A 16,809-nucleotide genomic window follows, 5' to 3' on the forward strand; every position below is an offset into this window, starting at 1 on the left:
AGCTCTTGCACAAGAGAGCTTATTCCTCGTGGGGAGAGGAATAACTCTTCCGGTACATCTACACTAGTCCCCTAGTTTGAACTAGGGAGGCTAATGAGGGTGACTGAAATTGCAAATATCCTGCACTTCATTAGCATGTTCCCAGGCGGTCGCCATTTTGGAAACTGACTAGTCCAGAATAACTGCCCGCGTCTACACGTGGCAGTGAAACAGGAGTTCGAAGTAAAGCCCTTAACTCGTATTAGCTGTTAAACCTCATTCAATGAGGAGTAACAGCTAATTCGAGTTAGGGGTTTACTTCGAACTCCTGTTTCGTGTAGACGTGGGCAGTTATTCCAGGCTAGTCACTTTCTAAAATGGCGACCGCCGGGGAACATGCTAATGAAGCATGGGCTATTTAAATCCCGGGCTTCATTTGCATCTTCGGTCACCCACATTAGCCTCCCTAGTTCGAACTAGGAGGCTAGTGTAGACGTACCCTTCCAGAAGAAGCCATGGTTTTACAACGCTGTACTGTAAATTTACTTCAGGAAGAATGCTCGTGCAGTGTAGACAGCCGGCAAGCTTTTGCCATTTTTGGCTGTTCTTCTGCAAGAAGTTGCCTGTGTAGATGTAGCCTGGGAGTATTAAGTCAACTTAAGATACACAATTTCAGCTATGTTAATCGCATAGCTGAAGTAGTTAATTGCGTAGCTGAACTTGGCTTTTGGCGCTGTCTACACTGCAGGAAGTTGAAGGGAGAACACTCTCCCTTTGACTTCCCTTACTCCTCATGAAAGAAGGGTTACTGGCATTGACCGGAGTGACCCTCTCAGTTCGACTTATCTGGCTTAGTAGAACCCACTAATGCAAACTCTGGAAGATTGACAGCGGTAGCTGTCAATGTAGACGTACCCTGGGAGTGCTCTCTCTGAGTACTGTATGTAAACCACCTCCACGAGGGGAGTAACTACCAATGCTGTAACTTACTGCGCTCAGCGGGGAGGAAAGGGGGAGCTGTTTTCACATCCCTGAGCCACAAAATTACAGTGCAGTAAAGTGTCAGTGTAGATTTAGCCTCATGTGATAATCCAGTTGAGTTTAAAGATCAATTTGCCTTTGACAACATCAAAAGCAGGCTGTAACATAAAACTGCTGAGCTGGAATTCATATGCAAATTTGACACCATCAGAATGGGTCTGAATAGAGATAAGTAAAATTACCATAAGTAACTGTCCACTTTCGGTATCCTCACTTTCTTGTCCATGTCCACCCTGATTGAATTAGCTTTGATGTTACACTCCCAACTCTGTACCCCTGGTATCTGTTTCTTCATGCAGCTGATGAAGTGTATTGTAACTCACAAAAGCTTATGCCATAATACAAGTGTTAATCTTTAAGGTGCTACCGGACTCCTTGGTTTTTTTTTTTTGCTGAAAAAGACTAACACAGTTACCTCTGAAACCTTTACAATGACTGAACAGTAAGAGAGAGGTAGCCGTGTTAGTCTTGGCATGACCATACAGATCTGATTTGTTAGTTTATAATGTGTTCACTTTCTTCATTGTATTCCTTTGTTACATATGGACATGCCAATTCTCTTTCAGAATATGATCTGAAGAAGTGGGTCTGGCCCATGAAAGCTCATCACCTAATAAACTATCTTGTTAGTCTTTAAAGTGCTACATATTTTTTCCTTTTGTTTTACAATGACTGAGGCGCCTTGGGCCAAACCAGCAAGTGTAATTCCTGAAAGTCAATGGAATTGTGCCTGCTTATCCCAGTGCTGAAGTTGGCTCCATGAATCTTGCTGTGCAATAAATGAACAGAAGAATAAATTAAGAAACCAAAGGAATAATTGCCCTATGCACTTGTAGAAAAGAGCTTCACATACAATGCTGCAAAGGCTCAAAATTGAAGCACTTCCAGGCCTGGGATCCAGGGGAGCTATTGAAACCCTAAAATCCTCAGACTGGTGTTCAGAATGACATTGCTCTGTCAGATTTCTGAGTAAGGGCAGCAGCAAGAAAAGGGTTGGGCCATTCAGCTACATCAGCAATAGGAGAAGCACAGATTAAGCAACACAAAGAGCACCTTGCCCCACAGTGATCAACAATTCTGCTCACCCCAGTCATCAAAGGTCAGAGAAATTCACTCCGTTAGTTTTCAACTCCCTGCTCTGTTAAATGATTCACAAATAATTGTTCCTAGGGGAGATTGTGGACTAACTCTAACTTGTCTATAAATCCAGTACGTTCTTTCAGAAATATTCCTGTTTGTGCAACTCAGTTAATAGATTACATGTGTCGTTTCTCTGAAATGGTTTTATGTCAGAATGTGTGAGTCACTAGAGCCAACCAGCCGTTCAGCAAGAACACATACAGTCTGGATATAGCCTGGAGATACCAAGAGGAAATTCACTTATGGACCCTCTCTGGCGGTGTAAAATGCTTACAAGCCATTCAGTTATAGGGAGTCTTATGAGGTAAGCCTGTGTATTGCATTCCTCCACAGCAATCAACATGTTCCAAAAGAAGCTGACTGCTATGATATTAGTGTGTGAAAGTTTCACTTCCTTTGTGGCAAAGAAATGTCACTTATCCACTGACATTTTGGCCTTCCAAATGTCTAATGAACTTCTTATGGATAATCCCATAATTACACATTATCCACTGAATGCCCAACAAATGGCATAATGTTATGCATATATCACAGCCATCTTGCACTGAAAAGCAAATAGATTTCAAGATGTGAAATTCCCCTTAATGCAACCAATGAGCCATGCAGAATGTCATGTACAGTTGCTCAAGATATCAATGTTTAAAATATGATGACATGTATAACAATGCAAGGAGGGCAAACTGAATGCTTCTTTGGACTAAGCCTGAGAGCTAAAATCCTAAATTCAAATCCTTTTTCTGATCCTTTTTTCTGCCACTAACACACCGTGTGGCTTTGGACAGGTCACTTAACCACCATGTATGAGTTTCAACCTATATGGAATGGGGACAATTCTGCTGATCTTCCCCATGGGTGATGGGAGGAGTGGTTAGCTATGTTTGTATAGTGCTCTGAAAATTCTAAGTGCTACATAAAGGATAGGTAGGTGTTACCAGCAGCAGATTCACCAATTTGTTGTTGCATCATATTCACTAACTTATTGTATGTCTACAATACACAGCTATTAGTGACATGACTGTGTTGACACAGCCATGTCGCTAAAAAACAGTGTAAACACTGTCAGCCAGAGGTGACAGCCCTCTGCCCTGACTCCTCCCCCCACACTCCCAGCTGTACTATAAGGCCACTTTCTGAACAAGTACGGCTGTGCTGAGGGCTGCCTCAGTTTCTCTATCAATGAGACAGCCAAGGAGAAAACCACTGTAATTAACATGTCTCCAGTTCAACGAAACCCCTTCAAGGAGAACTAGAGCAACAATTTTAAAGTTTTTACCTCAGATGACGTCTACATTGGCATGAAGACAGCAGCATGTAGGGACTATATAGCCCCTAAATCACAGTATATTCTCTGTGGCTGTGTCTACAGTGGGCCACTTATTCCGGAAAAGCAGCCGCTTTTCCGGAATAAGCTGCGAGCTGTCTACACTGGCCTCTTGAATTTCCAGAAAAGCAGTGATGATTTACTGTAAGAAATCAGCTGCTTTTCCGGAAAAACTATGCTGCTCCCGCTCGGGCAAAAGTCCTTTTTCGGGAAAACTATTCTGGAAAAGGGCCAGTGTAGACAGCATAGTAGTCTTTTCCGGAAAAAAGCCCTGATCACGAAAATGACGATCGGGGCTTTTTTCCGGAAAAGCGCGTCTACATTGGCCATGGACGCTTTTCCGGAAAAAGGGCTTTTCCGGAAAAGCATCCTGCAAATGTAGACGCTCTTTTTCCAGAAATACTTATAACGGAAAACTGTTCCGTTTTAAGCATTTCCGGAAAAAGGTGCCAGTGTAGACACAGCCTTGGGCAGGTAACAGCCTTGGGCAGCCTTGGGCTGTGTCTACATTGGCATCCCTTTCCGGAAAAGGGATGCTAATGAGACGAGTCGCAATTGCAAATCCGCGGGGGATTTAAATATCCCCCGCGGCATTTGCATTTACATGGCTGCCGCTTTTTTCCGGCTTGGGGATAAGAAATCCACGAGTAGGAATAACAAATCTTCCGGAAAAGGGCTTATTTTCCGGAGAATCGCGTCTAGACTGGCGCTTTTCTCCGGCTTATCCCCAAGCCGGAAAAAAGCGGCAGCCATGTAAATGCAAATGCCGCAGGGGATATTTAAATCCCCCGCGGATTTGCAATTGTGACTCGTCTCATTAGCATCCCTTTTCCAGAAAGGGATGCCAATGTAGACGTAGCCTAGGTGTGTAAATTTAACGTTCAGCTGTTTATGCACCAGTATAATATGTATTTATTAGAAAGTTTATTTCCAGCTCTGCTACCTCCTGCTCTGTGGTGTTGTACAAATCACTAGATTTCTCAACATCCATTGCCATCTGTAAAAGAAGTGGCGGCACAGAGTCCCTGCCTCTTTTAAATTGCTAGGCCTTGGAAGCAACTGCCCCCTTTGCTGTCCTGTCCCCCAATAGCAACCCTGGGAACACTAGTTAGAAAACTCTGTAAGTTAAACAGTTTTCCGTCACCCTGTGGCAACACACTTAAATTAATGGGTGCTGTGAATGACTTTTTATGTAGTCTGATTTTATGTTTGTGACTCCCAAGTACACAATATTTCAGCAAAAAATCCAGGACACTTTTCAGGGATTTTTTCCCATGGTGGTGCGAGGGGTGGGTAGCACCCAGCTCTGTGCTCCCCAAAGCTAAATGCAGATGGACTATTGCTTCTCTCCCACCTCAACAGGCATGTAGGCTCTCACATTTGAGACCCAAGAAGGATTATTATCTAGTCTGCTCTCTGCATAACCCAAGCCCATCAAGTTTCATCCAACAAGTACCTGATGCAGGAATTATCTGGTGATAGGTTTAGAGCACATGACATGCAATTCTCATCAAAAGAGGTCAACGGATGGAGAATCTGCCTCATCCCTCAGTGGTTAATTACACACAGGCAATGTCTATACTACATTCTTCTTTCGAAAGAGAAATGTAAATAAGGCACATCGAAAGTGCAAATGAAGGGCAATTTAAATGTCCCGTGCGTCGTTTGCATATTCGCATCCTATCGCTGTTTTGAAAAAGGGTATTTTGAAAGTGAAACCGCAATCTAGAAGTTCTCTCGAAAAAGGGTTTGTATTTTTCAAAATAATCTGTACTCCTGAAAAAATGGGAAGTATGAGTTCTTTCAAAAAAGGGTTCTGTGCATGGGTACTGGGTGAGGGACAACTTGAGTAAAAGAGAATGAAAAAGTATCATTGTCAGTGCCTGCACTGGCATGAGTGGTAGCAGAAAAATAAACAAGGGTAGCAGCATTGCATCCACACTTATACCTTGACTGCAAAACCTGAAGGTGTCCCTGAAAAGCGTCTGGATTTTTTGCTGAAATATTGTGTACTTGGGAGTCACAAACATAAAATCAGACTACATAAAAAGTCATTCACAGCACCCATTAATTTAAGTGTGTTGCCACAGGGGGAATACAGAATTAATGGCCCCTGTGCTCAGCTTTGTTGTTCTCTCGCCTGGTGACCCTGCCAAGAAAAAAATCCTTCCTCATTCCTTTCCTTTTCCTCCCCTCCATTTTCATTCCTTTCCCCCTTTATCCTCCCTCTATAAATAAGTAATAGGAAGTAAGTGAAAATAAAATGAGGTACCTTGATTTTTTTTTATAGTTCAACTTTTTTTTCCCACAGACTACCTGAAAATTGCTGAGTGCCTTGGTCAGCCACTTGATGATCTTTCCAAACTTTCTTTGTACCTTTAGATAAGGATTATAAAGTGCTTTGGATAAGAGTGCTTTATTTAAAAAATTAATAACCTTTCCTCGGTACACCTGAAGGGAGTTCTTGTACCTGAGTTTGAGAACTTCTTATGTAGATGAAAGCTTGTATTTGCATTATGCTAATGTGAAAAATGTGTACAATGAAAAAATACAGATGACGCATTAATGGGAAAATAAAAGTTAACTTCCTCTGAAGAAACTTATTCAATGTGGAAAAAATATATTTATTCAGATAGGATATTCTCTACACTTTTTTTTTACAAAACTGTCAATTAAGTCATCACAAAATAATATTCATTTGTCAATATTGCCAAATTTATCAAATATTCCTGAGTCATCAGGTTTCACAAATAATTTTAACTCATTTCAATACAGAAAAAGAATGTTCAAGTGGCAGCAGTTGTGACAAATATTGCTACAAATATTTTCAGAATGGTTTCTACATTTTCAAAGGTTACCTGCAAACCATCATGTACAAATCTATACAAATCAACTGGTGACTTCAAAGCACAGACCTTGCTTTGGTAAAATGAATGAAATGTTTCACTTCATCTTCTGTGTCCTCTTGGTAGAATCCTCTTAATTTCTTACTATTGTGGCTTTTAGCATTTCTGGCCATACTTCTATCTTAAAACATGCAAAAAGAGCAAGAGGCATGGAACTGTGTACCTCACGTGCATCAATTGTTTTATAATTTTCTTCAGCCTGACATACAAGAGGGGCAATCAAAATCAGTCTGGAAGAACAACAGGCATGAGAACTGTCTCTAGACAGATAAGCAATTGATCAATATCACATTCTCTGATCTCTTGTTGGGGCAAAATCCTGTTTTCATTGAAATCAGAAGGAGTTTTGCTATGGAGTTCAATGGTAACAGATTTTGGCATTTGTAGAGGAAAGAAGAAAACCACTCCAGCAAGAGCTATGTTGCTTATGTAACCCTTCTGCCTGGTGGAACCTCTAGAGGTTCCTCTCCCTCTAACCAATACAGACCTGGCTCAAGACCCAACCCAGTAATCTGGGAAATTCACACACCACCTCTGTGAACCTCTGAGAGGCAATGCTTCCCCAACTGCAAGCACAGAGTCTGAGTGAACAAAAGAAACTTAAAAGGAGGGAAGTAACTCAGCATTAATTTGAGAGAACACTACAAACAGGGTTCATAAAAAACCCCACAAGTAAAAGTCCCACCCGAAGTAGGTAGGGCAGTGTCCTTTTCCTCTCAGACACTTTGGCTGTGTCTACACTGCACCCCTTTTCCAGAAAAGGGATGCAGATTAGACACTTTGGAATAGCAAATCCGTGGGGGATTTAAATATCCCCCGCAGTATTTGCATTAACATGGCTGCCGCTTTTTCCGGCTTGGAGATAAGCCGGAGAAAAGCACCAGTCTAGACGTGATTCTCCGGAAAATAAAGCCTTTTCCAGAGGATCTCTTATTCCTATTTGAAAGTAGGAATAAAAGATCCTCCGGAAAAGGCTTTATTTTCTGGAGAATCACGTCTAGACTGGCACTTTTCTCCGGCTTATCCCCAAACCGGAAAAAAGCGGCAGCCATGTTAATGCAAATTCCGTGGGGGATATTTAAATCCCCTGCGGATTTGGCTATTCCAAAGCGTCTAATCTGCATCCCTTTTCCGGAAGGGATGCCAGTGTAGACACAGCCTTTAAGTCCAGCAACCCGAATGTCCCCTTTACATGCCCAGCCCTTTTCTGCTCCCCAATCACTGTTGCTGCCCTTAGTCAGGGCAGACCCAGGCTACGTCTAGACTGGCCACATAAGACGGAATAGGCATGCAAAGCAGGCAGGTCAGAATAGGGAAATCCGCGGGGGATTTAAATATCCCCCGCGGGATTTAAATAAACATGGCTGCCGCTTTTTTTCCGGCTTGGGGAAAAGCCGGAAAAGAGCGTCTAGACTGGCGCGATCCTCCGGAATAAAGCCTTTTTCCAGAGGATCTCTTATTCCTACTTGCAAGTCCTACATAAATCCTTGCAAGTAGGAAGAAGAGATTCTCCGGAAAAGGGCTTTATTCCGGAGGATCGCGCCAGTCTAGACGCTCTTTTCCGGCTTTTCCCCAAGCCGGGAAAAAAGCGGCGGCCATGTTTATTTAAATCCCGCGGGGGATATTTAAATCCCCCGCGGATTTCCCTATTCTGACTTGCCTGCTTTGCATGCCTATTCCGTCTTATGTGGCCAGTCTAGACGTAGCCCCAGAGTTAAGAAGTGCATCCACAGAGTTCATCCCCCATTCTGAATGGGGGAAGGTAAAGAAGCATCTTACTCACTCACAGGGTAAGCCAGTCTTACAGCTCACCACTGGGGTGCTTTTACACACCACTTTTACCTCAAAATAAGCTTATTTCAAGGTAATTTCAAAATATAGCACTATTCTGACAAGTCCCTTAACCCTCATGGAATGAAGGTTACAAGGACGCCAGAATAGCATGCCTGTTTTCAAAATAATAGGCACTTTTAAAGACATGGAATTGCTATTTCAGGATACTTCAGGATATTTCAGCTCTGCCTCGGGCTTCCTGTAGTCAGCCGCTGGTCAGTTTCAACCGCAGGCTGAATCTGGACACCAGTTCCGACTTACATACAAATTCAACTTAAGAACAAACCTACAGTCCCTATCTTGTACGTAATCCGGGGACTGCCTGTATCCCGAAATAGCCCCGCTGTCGAATGTAGCCCCAGGGGGACCTGAAGCCCACTGATTCAGAGCTCTACCCTCCCTGCTTCACCTCAAGGAGCTCTGGCAGTGGAGTCCTTGTCCATCCAAGAATCTTTACATTGACAGTGTCTCTCGCCTTTCGAATTGGGTTAAAATCTGACTTTTCTGCTGATCCACAATAATTTCAAGCATTGCTGATCATATTTCATATTTCAATTCCTGCATTTAGTCTTAACACAATGTATGACCCAACACCAGCCAAGATGATTGCAGTGAGTAAACAGAACTGCATCAGCTGAATATTTAACACACCTAAACAAAGCAGGAGCAAACCGTATTTACATAGATACACCCAGCGTCTCTCCCCACTCCCAGCTAATTGTAAGGGACACATTCCTTCAGATCCTGCTCCCACTTAGGTAGCAAAGGCTGATGAGTCATGTTAGAAAGCTGTCAGACATCTGATCTTTGTCCACTGCAAGGGAGAAATCAGTAATCAACGAGGCTAGAAGAGTCTCTGTACCATATCCAAATCATTTCTCCCCACTTTCCATACCCTAGTGCCCACACCGTCCCCTCTCCAGCTCACTGCCCACTCACCCTGCCTCCTTTACTGTTTGGGGCTCATTCTCCTTATAGCCCACTCTGTCCCTCCCCTCTGTGAGCCCCGTGAGAAGTCAGTCTCACCCTGATCCAGGACTTGTGCAGTAGTGAAGCTTAAAAGTGAGCCCTGGGGCAGCTATGCTCCTTGGTGCAGAAGGAGTAAAATTTCCACTGCTGCCAGCCTGAAAGTGCAAGAAGCAAGTGGAAGGTGATGGGGGAAGAGGGACTGCACTGAGTCATTCACTGACCAAGAAGAAAGGGGTCACTAGCACCACCTGGCATGAGAGAGATCAGAAATGAGCCCCAGAAAGGGGCAGTCCCCGCCCAGGTTGAACTGTTATCTGGCCACCCCAGGGCCCAGAATAAGTCGGGTGAGAGTGTCAGTGAAAAGCTGACAGGCTGGAACAGGAGCCGGAGGGGGAGGCCACCTTCCAAACTAGAGGCAAGACCTCTGTATTTAGACTGGCTTTGCATTTCGAGCCTAATGTATCTAGCCACCGTATTCCTGATGTCGAATCATAGAATCATAGAACACTAGAACTGGAAGGGACCTTGAGAGGTCATCGAGTCCAGTCCCCTGCCCTCATCAATACCAGCTGCTTTATATACACCAATGCCTGACCTTTAATACAGAAGGTTGGGGCTAGTTCAAGTCTAGCAGCATGGAGTCCCAGCAGAGCTTGAGGAAGTATTCCTAGAACTATGTGGGTCAATCGACTGGCTTGTTTTGCAAAGGCTGTCCTCTCGCACGGCAGACACCTGCTGTTTAGACAGTTCCCAAGAGGGAAAGGCCAAGTTTCAACCATAATGAGAAAGATATGCTGACATCAGAGACTGGCCTTGGAGTTGCAGGGCTCCCCCTGGAAAAGCAGAAGTCCAGGGCTTATCACTGAGGCAAACAGAAAGGGGAGAGGCAAAGTGACAATAAGTTCCTTTTGTGTGAACTCTATATTCATAATTTGGCTGTAACAAGCCAGATCCTCCCTGTTTAAGGCAATGGCGCTCCACTGATTGAATCCACCTGACGATCTGTTCCAATGTTACTGCTGGTGTCTGCCTTGCATTTGCATTCTGACCCTGCTGGCAGATGGTAAGGGCTTTGCAAGAAGGCCAGGGAGAGGGTGAATATTAAGTAAAACCCTCACCATCTGCTCCAATATACAAATAGTTTTATGCTCTTATGGCCTTACCATGTAAGTGCCAGGGGCCATGCTTTGCTATCCTCCTGCACAGTCTGAGTGTGAATGCCTTGCTTCTTGGCTATGTCACAGGACTGTAGTCCTATAGATCCTGCCAGGATTGTAGAAAGATTTCTCCTGTTCAGAGGTAGCTAAGATTCTGGGATGGATTCAAGTAGTCTAAGGGAGATTGAGGTTGGACACTAGGGAAAACTTCCTGTCAGGATGGTTAAACACTAGAATAAATTGCCTAGTGAGGTTCTAGAATCTCCATCACTGGAGATATTTAAGAGCCAGTTAGAGAGACATCTATCAGGGATGATATAGACAGTGCTTGGTCCTGCCATGAGGACAGGGGACTGGACTTGATGATTTCTCGAGGTCCCTTCCAGTTCTAGTGTTCTATGATTCAGCTGTTCCCCTTTGAATCACCATCCTTCCCACCCATAGCAGATGGAGTTCCCCACAATAGCACCAGGAGGGGTATGAAGAACTTCTCCTCCTCTGTAGCCTCTCACCATTTGTCTCACCCCACTAGTGTGGAACGCCTTGTGCCCATGTAATGTGAGCTAGCCTACATATAAAGAGCAGGATGCATGTGAGAGGGGAGCTCAGGTCCAACAAGGGAATAAATTTGTGGAGAAATCTACTGAGGCACCAGAAAATGTAAAGTCAGGATGTTCAGTAGCGGTTAATTGGCTAACTGAGTAGTCAATGGAACTTCCATCCAATACTTGGTTAGTTGATAAGGAAGGGCAGTTACAGCGAGCGCTCAGTCCCAGCTCACATCAGGTTTCTGCATAACCCCTCCCACTGCTGTTCTCAAAGCTGGTCTTAGGGGTGGGTGAGCTGGGCGGTTGCCCAGGGCCGCCATTTTCAAGGGGCCACCACCAGAGCCAGTCTTAGGGGTGGGCCACGACTGCATTTTGGCCCAATCTCCCAAATCCTCCCCCCAGGTTTCCCTGGTTACTCCCCGACCCCCCCCCCCCTTTTTTTTTTGCTCGACAAATTTTCACCAGCTCAGTCCCTGGTCCCGCTGGTCTCACCATAACCCTGCTGCTGGGGCTCTGCACTGTTAAAGGAGCTGTCATTGAGCCAGCATCTTCTCGTATTGGCTTCCTTGTCTCTTTAATAGTGTGGAGCCCCAGCCAGGGGAGCGATGGGTGGATGAGCAATTAGTCGATAATGCTAACTGATGAGCTCCTTCTTATCAGGTAGTTGACTATTCAACTACTTGCTTACAACCTTAATTTAAAGGCCAGTAGATCCCATCTCTGCTGTGGCCCTGGGAGGTATTATGCTTCTGAGGCACCTCTTTGACTTTCAGTTCCCTCCTGGCTTTGCCTTTGCAAATTACATATCCCCCCTGTGTCTGCTCAGCTGCACTGGTTGGTTCCCTACCTATCTGCCATGCGAAGGGAGCAGAGGGAATAGCAGTGAAGGAGATTCTTGCCTTCCCTTAAACATCTGCTCAGATGAATAGTTCTTGTTGCAATTCAGCTAAAAGTGAGTTTCTTCTGTCCCACTCCAGTCATCAGAAACAATGCACACACTTAGAAGGATGTAAGCAGCAGTTCAGTAAATATACCAGCCTTTTAATGATTCAATATGAGTTTGCAACATGTGGTGTCTTTAGTGCAGTGGTTCTCAAACTTTTTGGCCCATGGCCCACCCCGTTCAATGCAGACCTTCCTGCAGAGCACCAGCCAACCATCCATGATGACAAAATGGGTGTAGGAGGGGGTGGAGGTGTGGAGTCTGGGTGGGAAATTGGGTGTAGGAGCAGGCTGAGGGTGAGAATCTGATCATGGTGTTGGGTACAGGAGTGGACTGACCATAAGGGGGGGGGGGATGCAAGAGCAGGCTGAGCCAATGGGAGCAGCGGGGAAAGCCTCCAGTTGAGCTGTTTCCTGTGTTGCTGTCCCCCCAGCCACTTCCTTCCCCTATGAAGCTCCCCACAACCTGCAGTGGGAAGCCATTGCTGGGGTGCCAACCTTGTGCGGGGGAGGGAGGAAAGAGGAGAGATAGGGCTAGAGTGCCAGTGCAGGCTCCCTGCTCTGTGCGTATGTGGCGGGAGTCCTGAGCCCGTTGTTGGGACGAAAACTGTTCAGTTAAAACTATTCAAAATGGAGGCAGTGAACTTTTGACCCAAGGACTCCACTTTGATCAGAATGCCTGTCAGCAGCTGGAGACTCTGAACAGTTCTGGCTGGTAAGAGCTAGCTCACGTTTTCAGAACGTTCCATCACCTCAGGGTTGCGTCCCACTGAAGTGATTTTAAGGCCCTGCGCAGCTGCTGGGGGGGGGGGGGGGGGCTTCTTCCATCTATGCTCCTGTCAGCATCAGACCACCACAGCTGTGACGAGGACGGGAGAAGAGTTACCATCAATGATCAGTGATCCATCACCATTACAGAAGTTCTTCACAGGGATTTCCCTGGAGCTCGTCCCTGAGAGCTTTCAATTGGCTCGAGGGTAGTCGGTCCCAGGCCTTGGCAGCATGGCAGCATCCAACCTAATACTACTGGCATCTTGGGGTTCTTTCCCGTCTTCTCTTCTTTTCCTCCCAACCAAGGGGAACATTTGGGCCCAGGCTTCATGCCGCCCTGATGAAATCCCTACACTCCTATGTACTGTTATTTAGTCACAGTTGAGTAAGGAAGCTTACTATCATTTGTGTTATTGTTTTAGTTCTTATATGAAATCCCCATTTTCCCTAGTTATTGTAATTTAATTCCCTAATACATTTGTTATCTTATTTTAGAGTGTCCTTCTTGATTTATACATCACACTGGGACGGCTCACTGAGGGGTTACTCTGACCGTTGATAGATGTGGGAAAAGGGGCCTGCATCCTCTGAAATAGCCCCCCGCCCCCGGATATTAATTTCTATTTTCTTAGTTGCCTTTGCCCCTAGGTAACACCGTGGACCATCTGCAAGTCAGTGGTCTGTGGATCACACCGTGAGAACCACTGCTTTAATGGATAGGGTTAGAACATTAGAAATGTAGGAGTAGAAAGTATCATTCTAGTCCAGTACCCAGCACTGAGGCAGGACCAACTAAGCCTAGACCATCCTTGACTGGTGTTTGTCAGCCTTTCCTTAAAACCTCCTCTGACAGAGATTCCACAACCTCTCTAGTTTCCCTTACTGCAGTTTAAATCTTGTGCTACTTTTTCTGTCCTCAGTGGTTAAGAATTTATCACACTCTTCTTTTAACAATCTTATATGTTTTTGAAGACAACTATCATGCCTCCCACTCCGCTCTGTCTTGTCTTCTTTTTTCCAGGCTACACAAGTCCAATTTGGTTCAATCTTCCCTTATACGTCATGTTTTCTAGACCTTTAATCATTTGTGTTGCTCTCCTCTGGACTTTCTCTAATTTGTCCACATCTTTCCCAAAGTGTGGGGCCCAGAACTAGACACAATACTGCACTTGAGCCCTTATCAGTGCTGAGTAGAGCAGGGGAATTACTTTTTGTGCCTTGCTTACAACACTGTTGCTAATACAGCCCAGAATGATGTTTGCTTTTTTTGCAACAATATTACCTCGTTGACTCATATTTAGTTGTTGATCCACTATAATCTCCAGATTCTTTCTGCAGTACTCCTTCCCAGGCAGTTATTTCCCGTTTTGGGCAATTGTTTCTTCTTTCCTCAATAGAGTACTTTTGTATTCATCCTTATTGAATGTCATCTTGTTTATTTCAGTCCATTTCTCCAGCTTGTCCACATCATGTTGAATTCTAATCCTGACTTCCAACGGGCTTGAATAGGTGCCTCCAACTTGGTGTAATGTGAAAAACTTTATAAGTGCATTTTCTGTGTTATGATCCAAACAATTTCTGAAGATATTGAATAGAATAGGACCCAGGACAGATCCCTGCAGGACACTGCCTGATATGCCCTTCCAGCTCAATTGTGAATCATTGATAACTATTCTCTAGGTAATTATCAGTGTTTACATAGGGAGTGTCTTTGTGCAATATATTGGCTTCTCCATTGCCCTTATCTTCTGGAACAGAGTCAATTTCTGTACATCCATTACAATGCTTTGACCTATGGGCACAGAGGAGCAAGAGTCATGTTTAGGAGCATGGCCTAGACACACTGTAATATCTTTGGCAGATCTTGTTTCTGTTGTCTAGGTGGTTTTTAAAAACAACTGACAATAGCTGGAACATCTATCTCAGCAAAGAGTGCTCTCTCAGGCAGGCTTTCTGCATTTTCTTGGAGAGCTTCTATTTGCTGAATAATGGACCCTCTCTTGTTGCGGCACAATCCTCGGAGGGCGAGAACAGCTGCAATATGTTTCTTTCTGTGAAAAGCAAAACCAGGGTCACTCTTAGGGAGCCCAAACACTGCAAATAAAGAGCAAAGCCACACCCTAAAATAAGGTTTATCTGAAACAGACAGGATTCCATCCATTAGGATGTCAGGGTTCTCCACTGGCCAACAGTACACATTGTGGGGGTGGAGGTATACAAATTTTGGGACAATCAGTGATGTTGACAATGGGGTAGCTTAATGGTCAATGACAAAAGCAGTTGTGGATAAATAGAACAGAATTGCAAATGCCCAGGAGTGTCTATTTCATAGACAACTGGGAGGCTTCGCCGTGTAAGAACTGCAAGGTCATGTTACAATGTAAGTGCCAGTTCAGTGTAGAGTCAAATTCTGCAACCTTTATGTTAATTAATCCCTTATTCTGTGAGGAGACTCATTGCTCTACAACAAGGCCACTGGCCAGGTAGGCTAGTCATAATAAGGAGTAAGGCTGGCAGCACTTTGCAAAGACAAAATGGGAATTAACTGGCCATCTCCTATTGGAAGCCAATAGACATTGGATGCTTACCTGGTCTTCATGCCTTGAAAATCTTCCCCCTGGATGTTCTATACATTCATATGGTATTACCCTCATCACACTAAGCTTTCCTGAGAAGCAGGAGGCTTTCTATGTAATGAGGATTTGATTGTTAAATGATGTGGGCAATAATACTCAAGAAGTTGGCAGGCACTAATTAAATTAGATCTAGTAAAGAATATTTAAGTCGTGGGCACTATTCCAGAAACACTGGCTACAGATAGATTTTCAGATAGGATTCTGTATCAGCTCAAGGGAAAGAATTAACTGAATCATGACAGCTAGACTCATAAAGTAGGGCTAAGAGGCTTTGTCTGGTTTTCAAAACTTGCTTGTCCAAAGATTATGACTCAATAATAGATCGAGTGCTAACTAAGAAACAGGAAATCCAGTTAATGAACTTTGAAATCTACCTGTAGTCTGAGTTGAAGGCTAATTGTGAAAATTGTTATAGACCCCAATCTGGACGATATAAGCATGTCACATGCTTTAAAGTTAAGTATGTGCAGAGGCATGTTTATATCTTCTTTTTAGGGTTAGATTTCAGATTGAATCCAAAATAGTCAACCAGTTTCTGGGTTCTGAGCAATCTACCAAACTGCACTTTTCAATTAATCAGTAAGCAGTGGTAATTACCCAGTGGTAATTGTGCAACATTGTGCCATCAGCTGTGTATGCCTTATAAATGAACTTTTGTAAAACATCTTGGAAACTTTGCTGTTTGGTTGCTATGTTGATGTTGTTAAACTCAGTTCTCTTTGAAGTATGATGATACAACCAAAGTTATCGTTTTAGAGAAACAATAGCCTTACATGTAGCAGACTCCTTACTGAGTCATGGAAAACCAATTGATACAGAGGACTAAGGATATGTTCTCACACCTGACTTGTAGGTAACATGGACGAACACAGTGCTTCCCATTCACTTAGGTGTAAAAGGATGGCTTGAAAGCCCACAGTAGCTGAAGATGTGTATCAGTTTTCTCCTCTGTCTGGTGTAGCATTGCCACAATAATTGCTGAAGGCTGGATTGTAACCTTACAGTTCCTGGCCAGGTTTGGAAAGCTTAACTATAACTTTGCTTTTTAAAAACAAAAGACTAAATTCTGCAGCAAACTGGGGAACTAGAGGTGGGATCATTCTGCACTTAACACTCTATCACAGCCATAGGCTGCGTCTAGACTGGCATGATTTTGCGGAAATACTTTTAACAGAAAAGTTTTTCCGTTAAAAGTATTTCCGCAAAAGCATGTCTAGATTGACATGGATGCTTTTGCGCAAAAGGTGCTTTTGCGCAAAAGCATCCATGGCCAGTCTAGACGCGATTTTGCGCAAGAAAGCCCCGATCGCCATTTTAGCCATTGGGGCTTTTTTGCGCAAAACAGTTCTTCCCTGTCTACACTGGCCCTCTTGTGCAAGTATTCTTGTGCAAGAGGGCTTTTTCCCAAGCGAGAGCATGAAAGTATTTGCGCAAGAAGCACTGATTTTGTACATTACAAAGTCAGTGCTCTAGCGCAAATTCAAGCGGCCCAGTATAGACAGCTGGCTAGTTTTTGCGCAAAAGTGTCTGCTTTTGCGCAAAATCTTGCCAGCCTAGACGCACCCA

The 16,809-nt window shown here is 44.1% G+C and overlaps 1 protein-coding gene across 2 annotated transcripts in view; it reads right to left on the minus strand.

Moving 5' to 3' along the window:
- Positions 1–9,269: 9,269 nt before the first annotated feature.
- The window catches only part of EXOC3L4 (exocyst complex component 3 like 4), a 57,424-nt gene continuing 49,884 nt past the window's right edge, over positions 9,270–16,809 (minus strand). For both annotated transcript variants that reach the window (XM_075926508.1, XM_025183060.2), the window contains exon 12: positions 9,270–14,658. In XM_075926508.1, the coding sequence (XP_075782623.1) occupies positions 14,496–14,658 (163 nt within the window). In that variant the 3' untranslated portion in view covers positions 9,270–14,495. The remainder of the gene's footprint in view (positions 14,659–16,809) is intronic.

Source organism: Pelodiscus sinensis, chromosome 4 (genome assembly GCF_049634645.1).
Source record: "Pelodiscus sinensis isolate JC-2024 chromosome 4, ASM4963464v1, whole genome shotgun sequence".
NCBI lineage: Eukaryota > Metazoa > Chordata > Testudines > Trionychidae > Pelodiscus > Pelodiscus sinensis.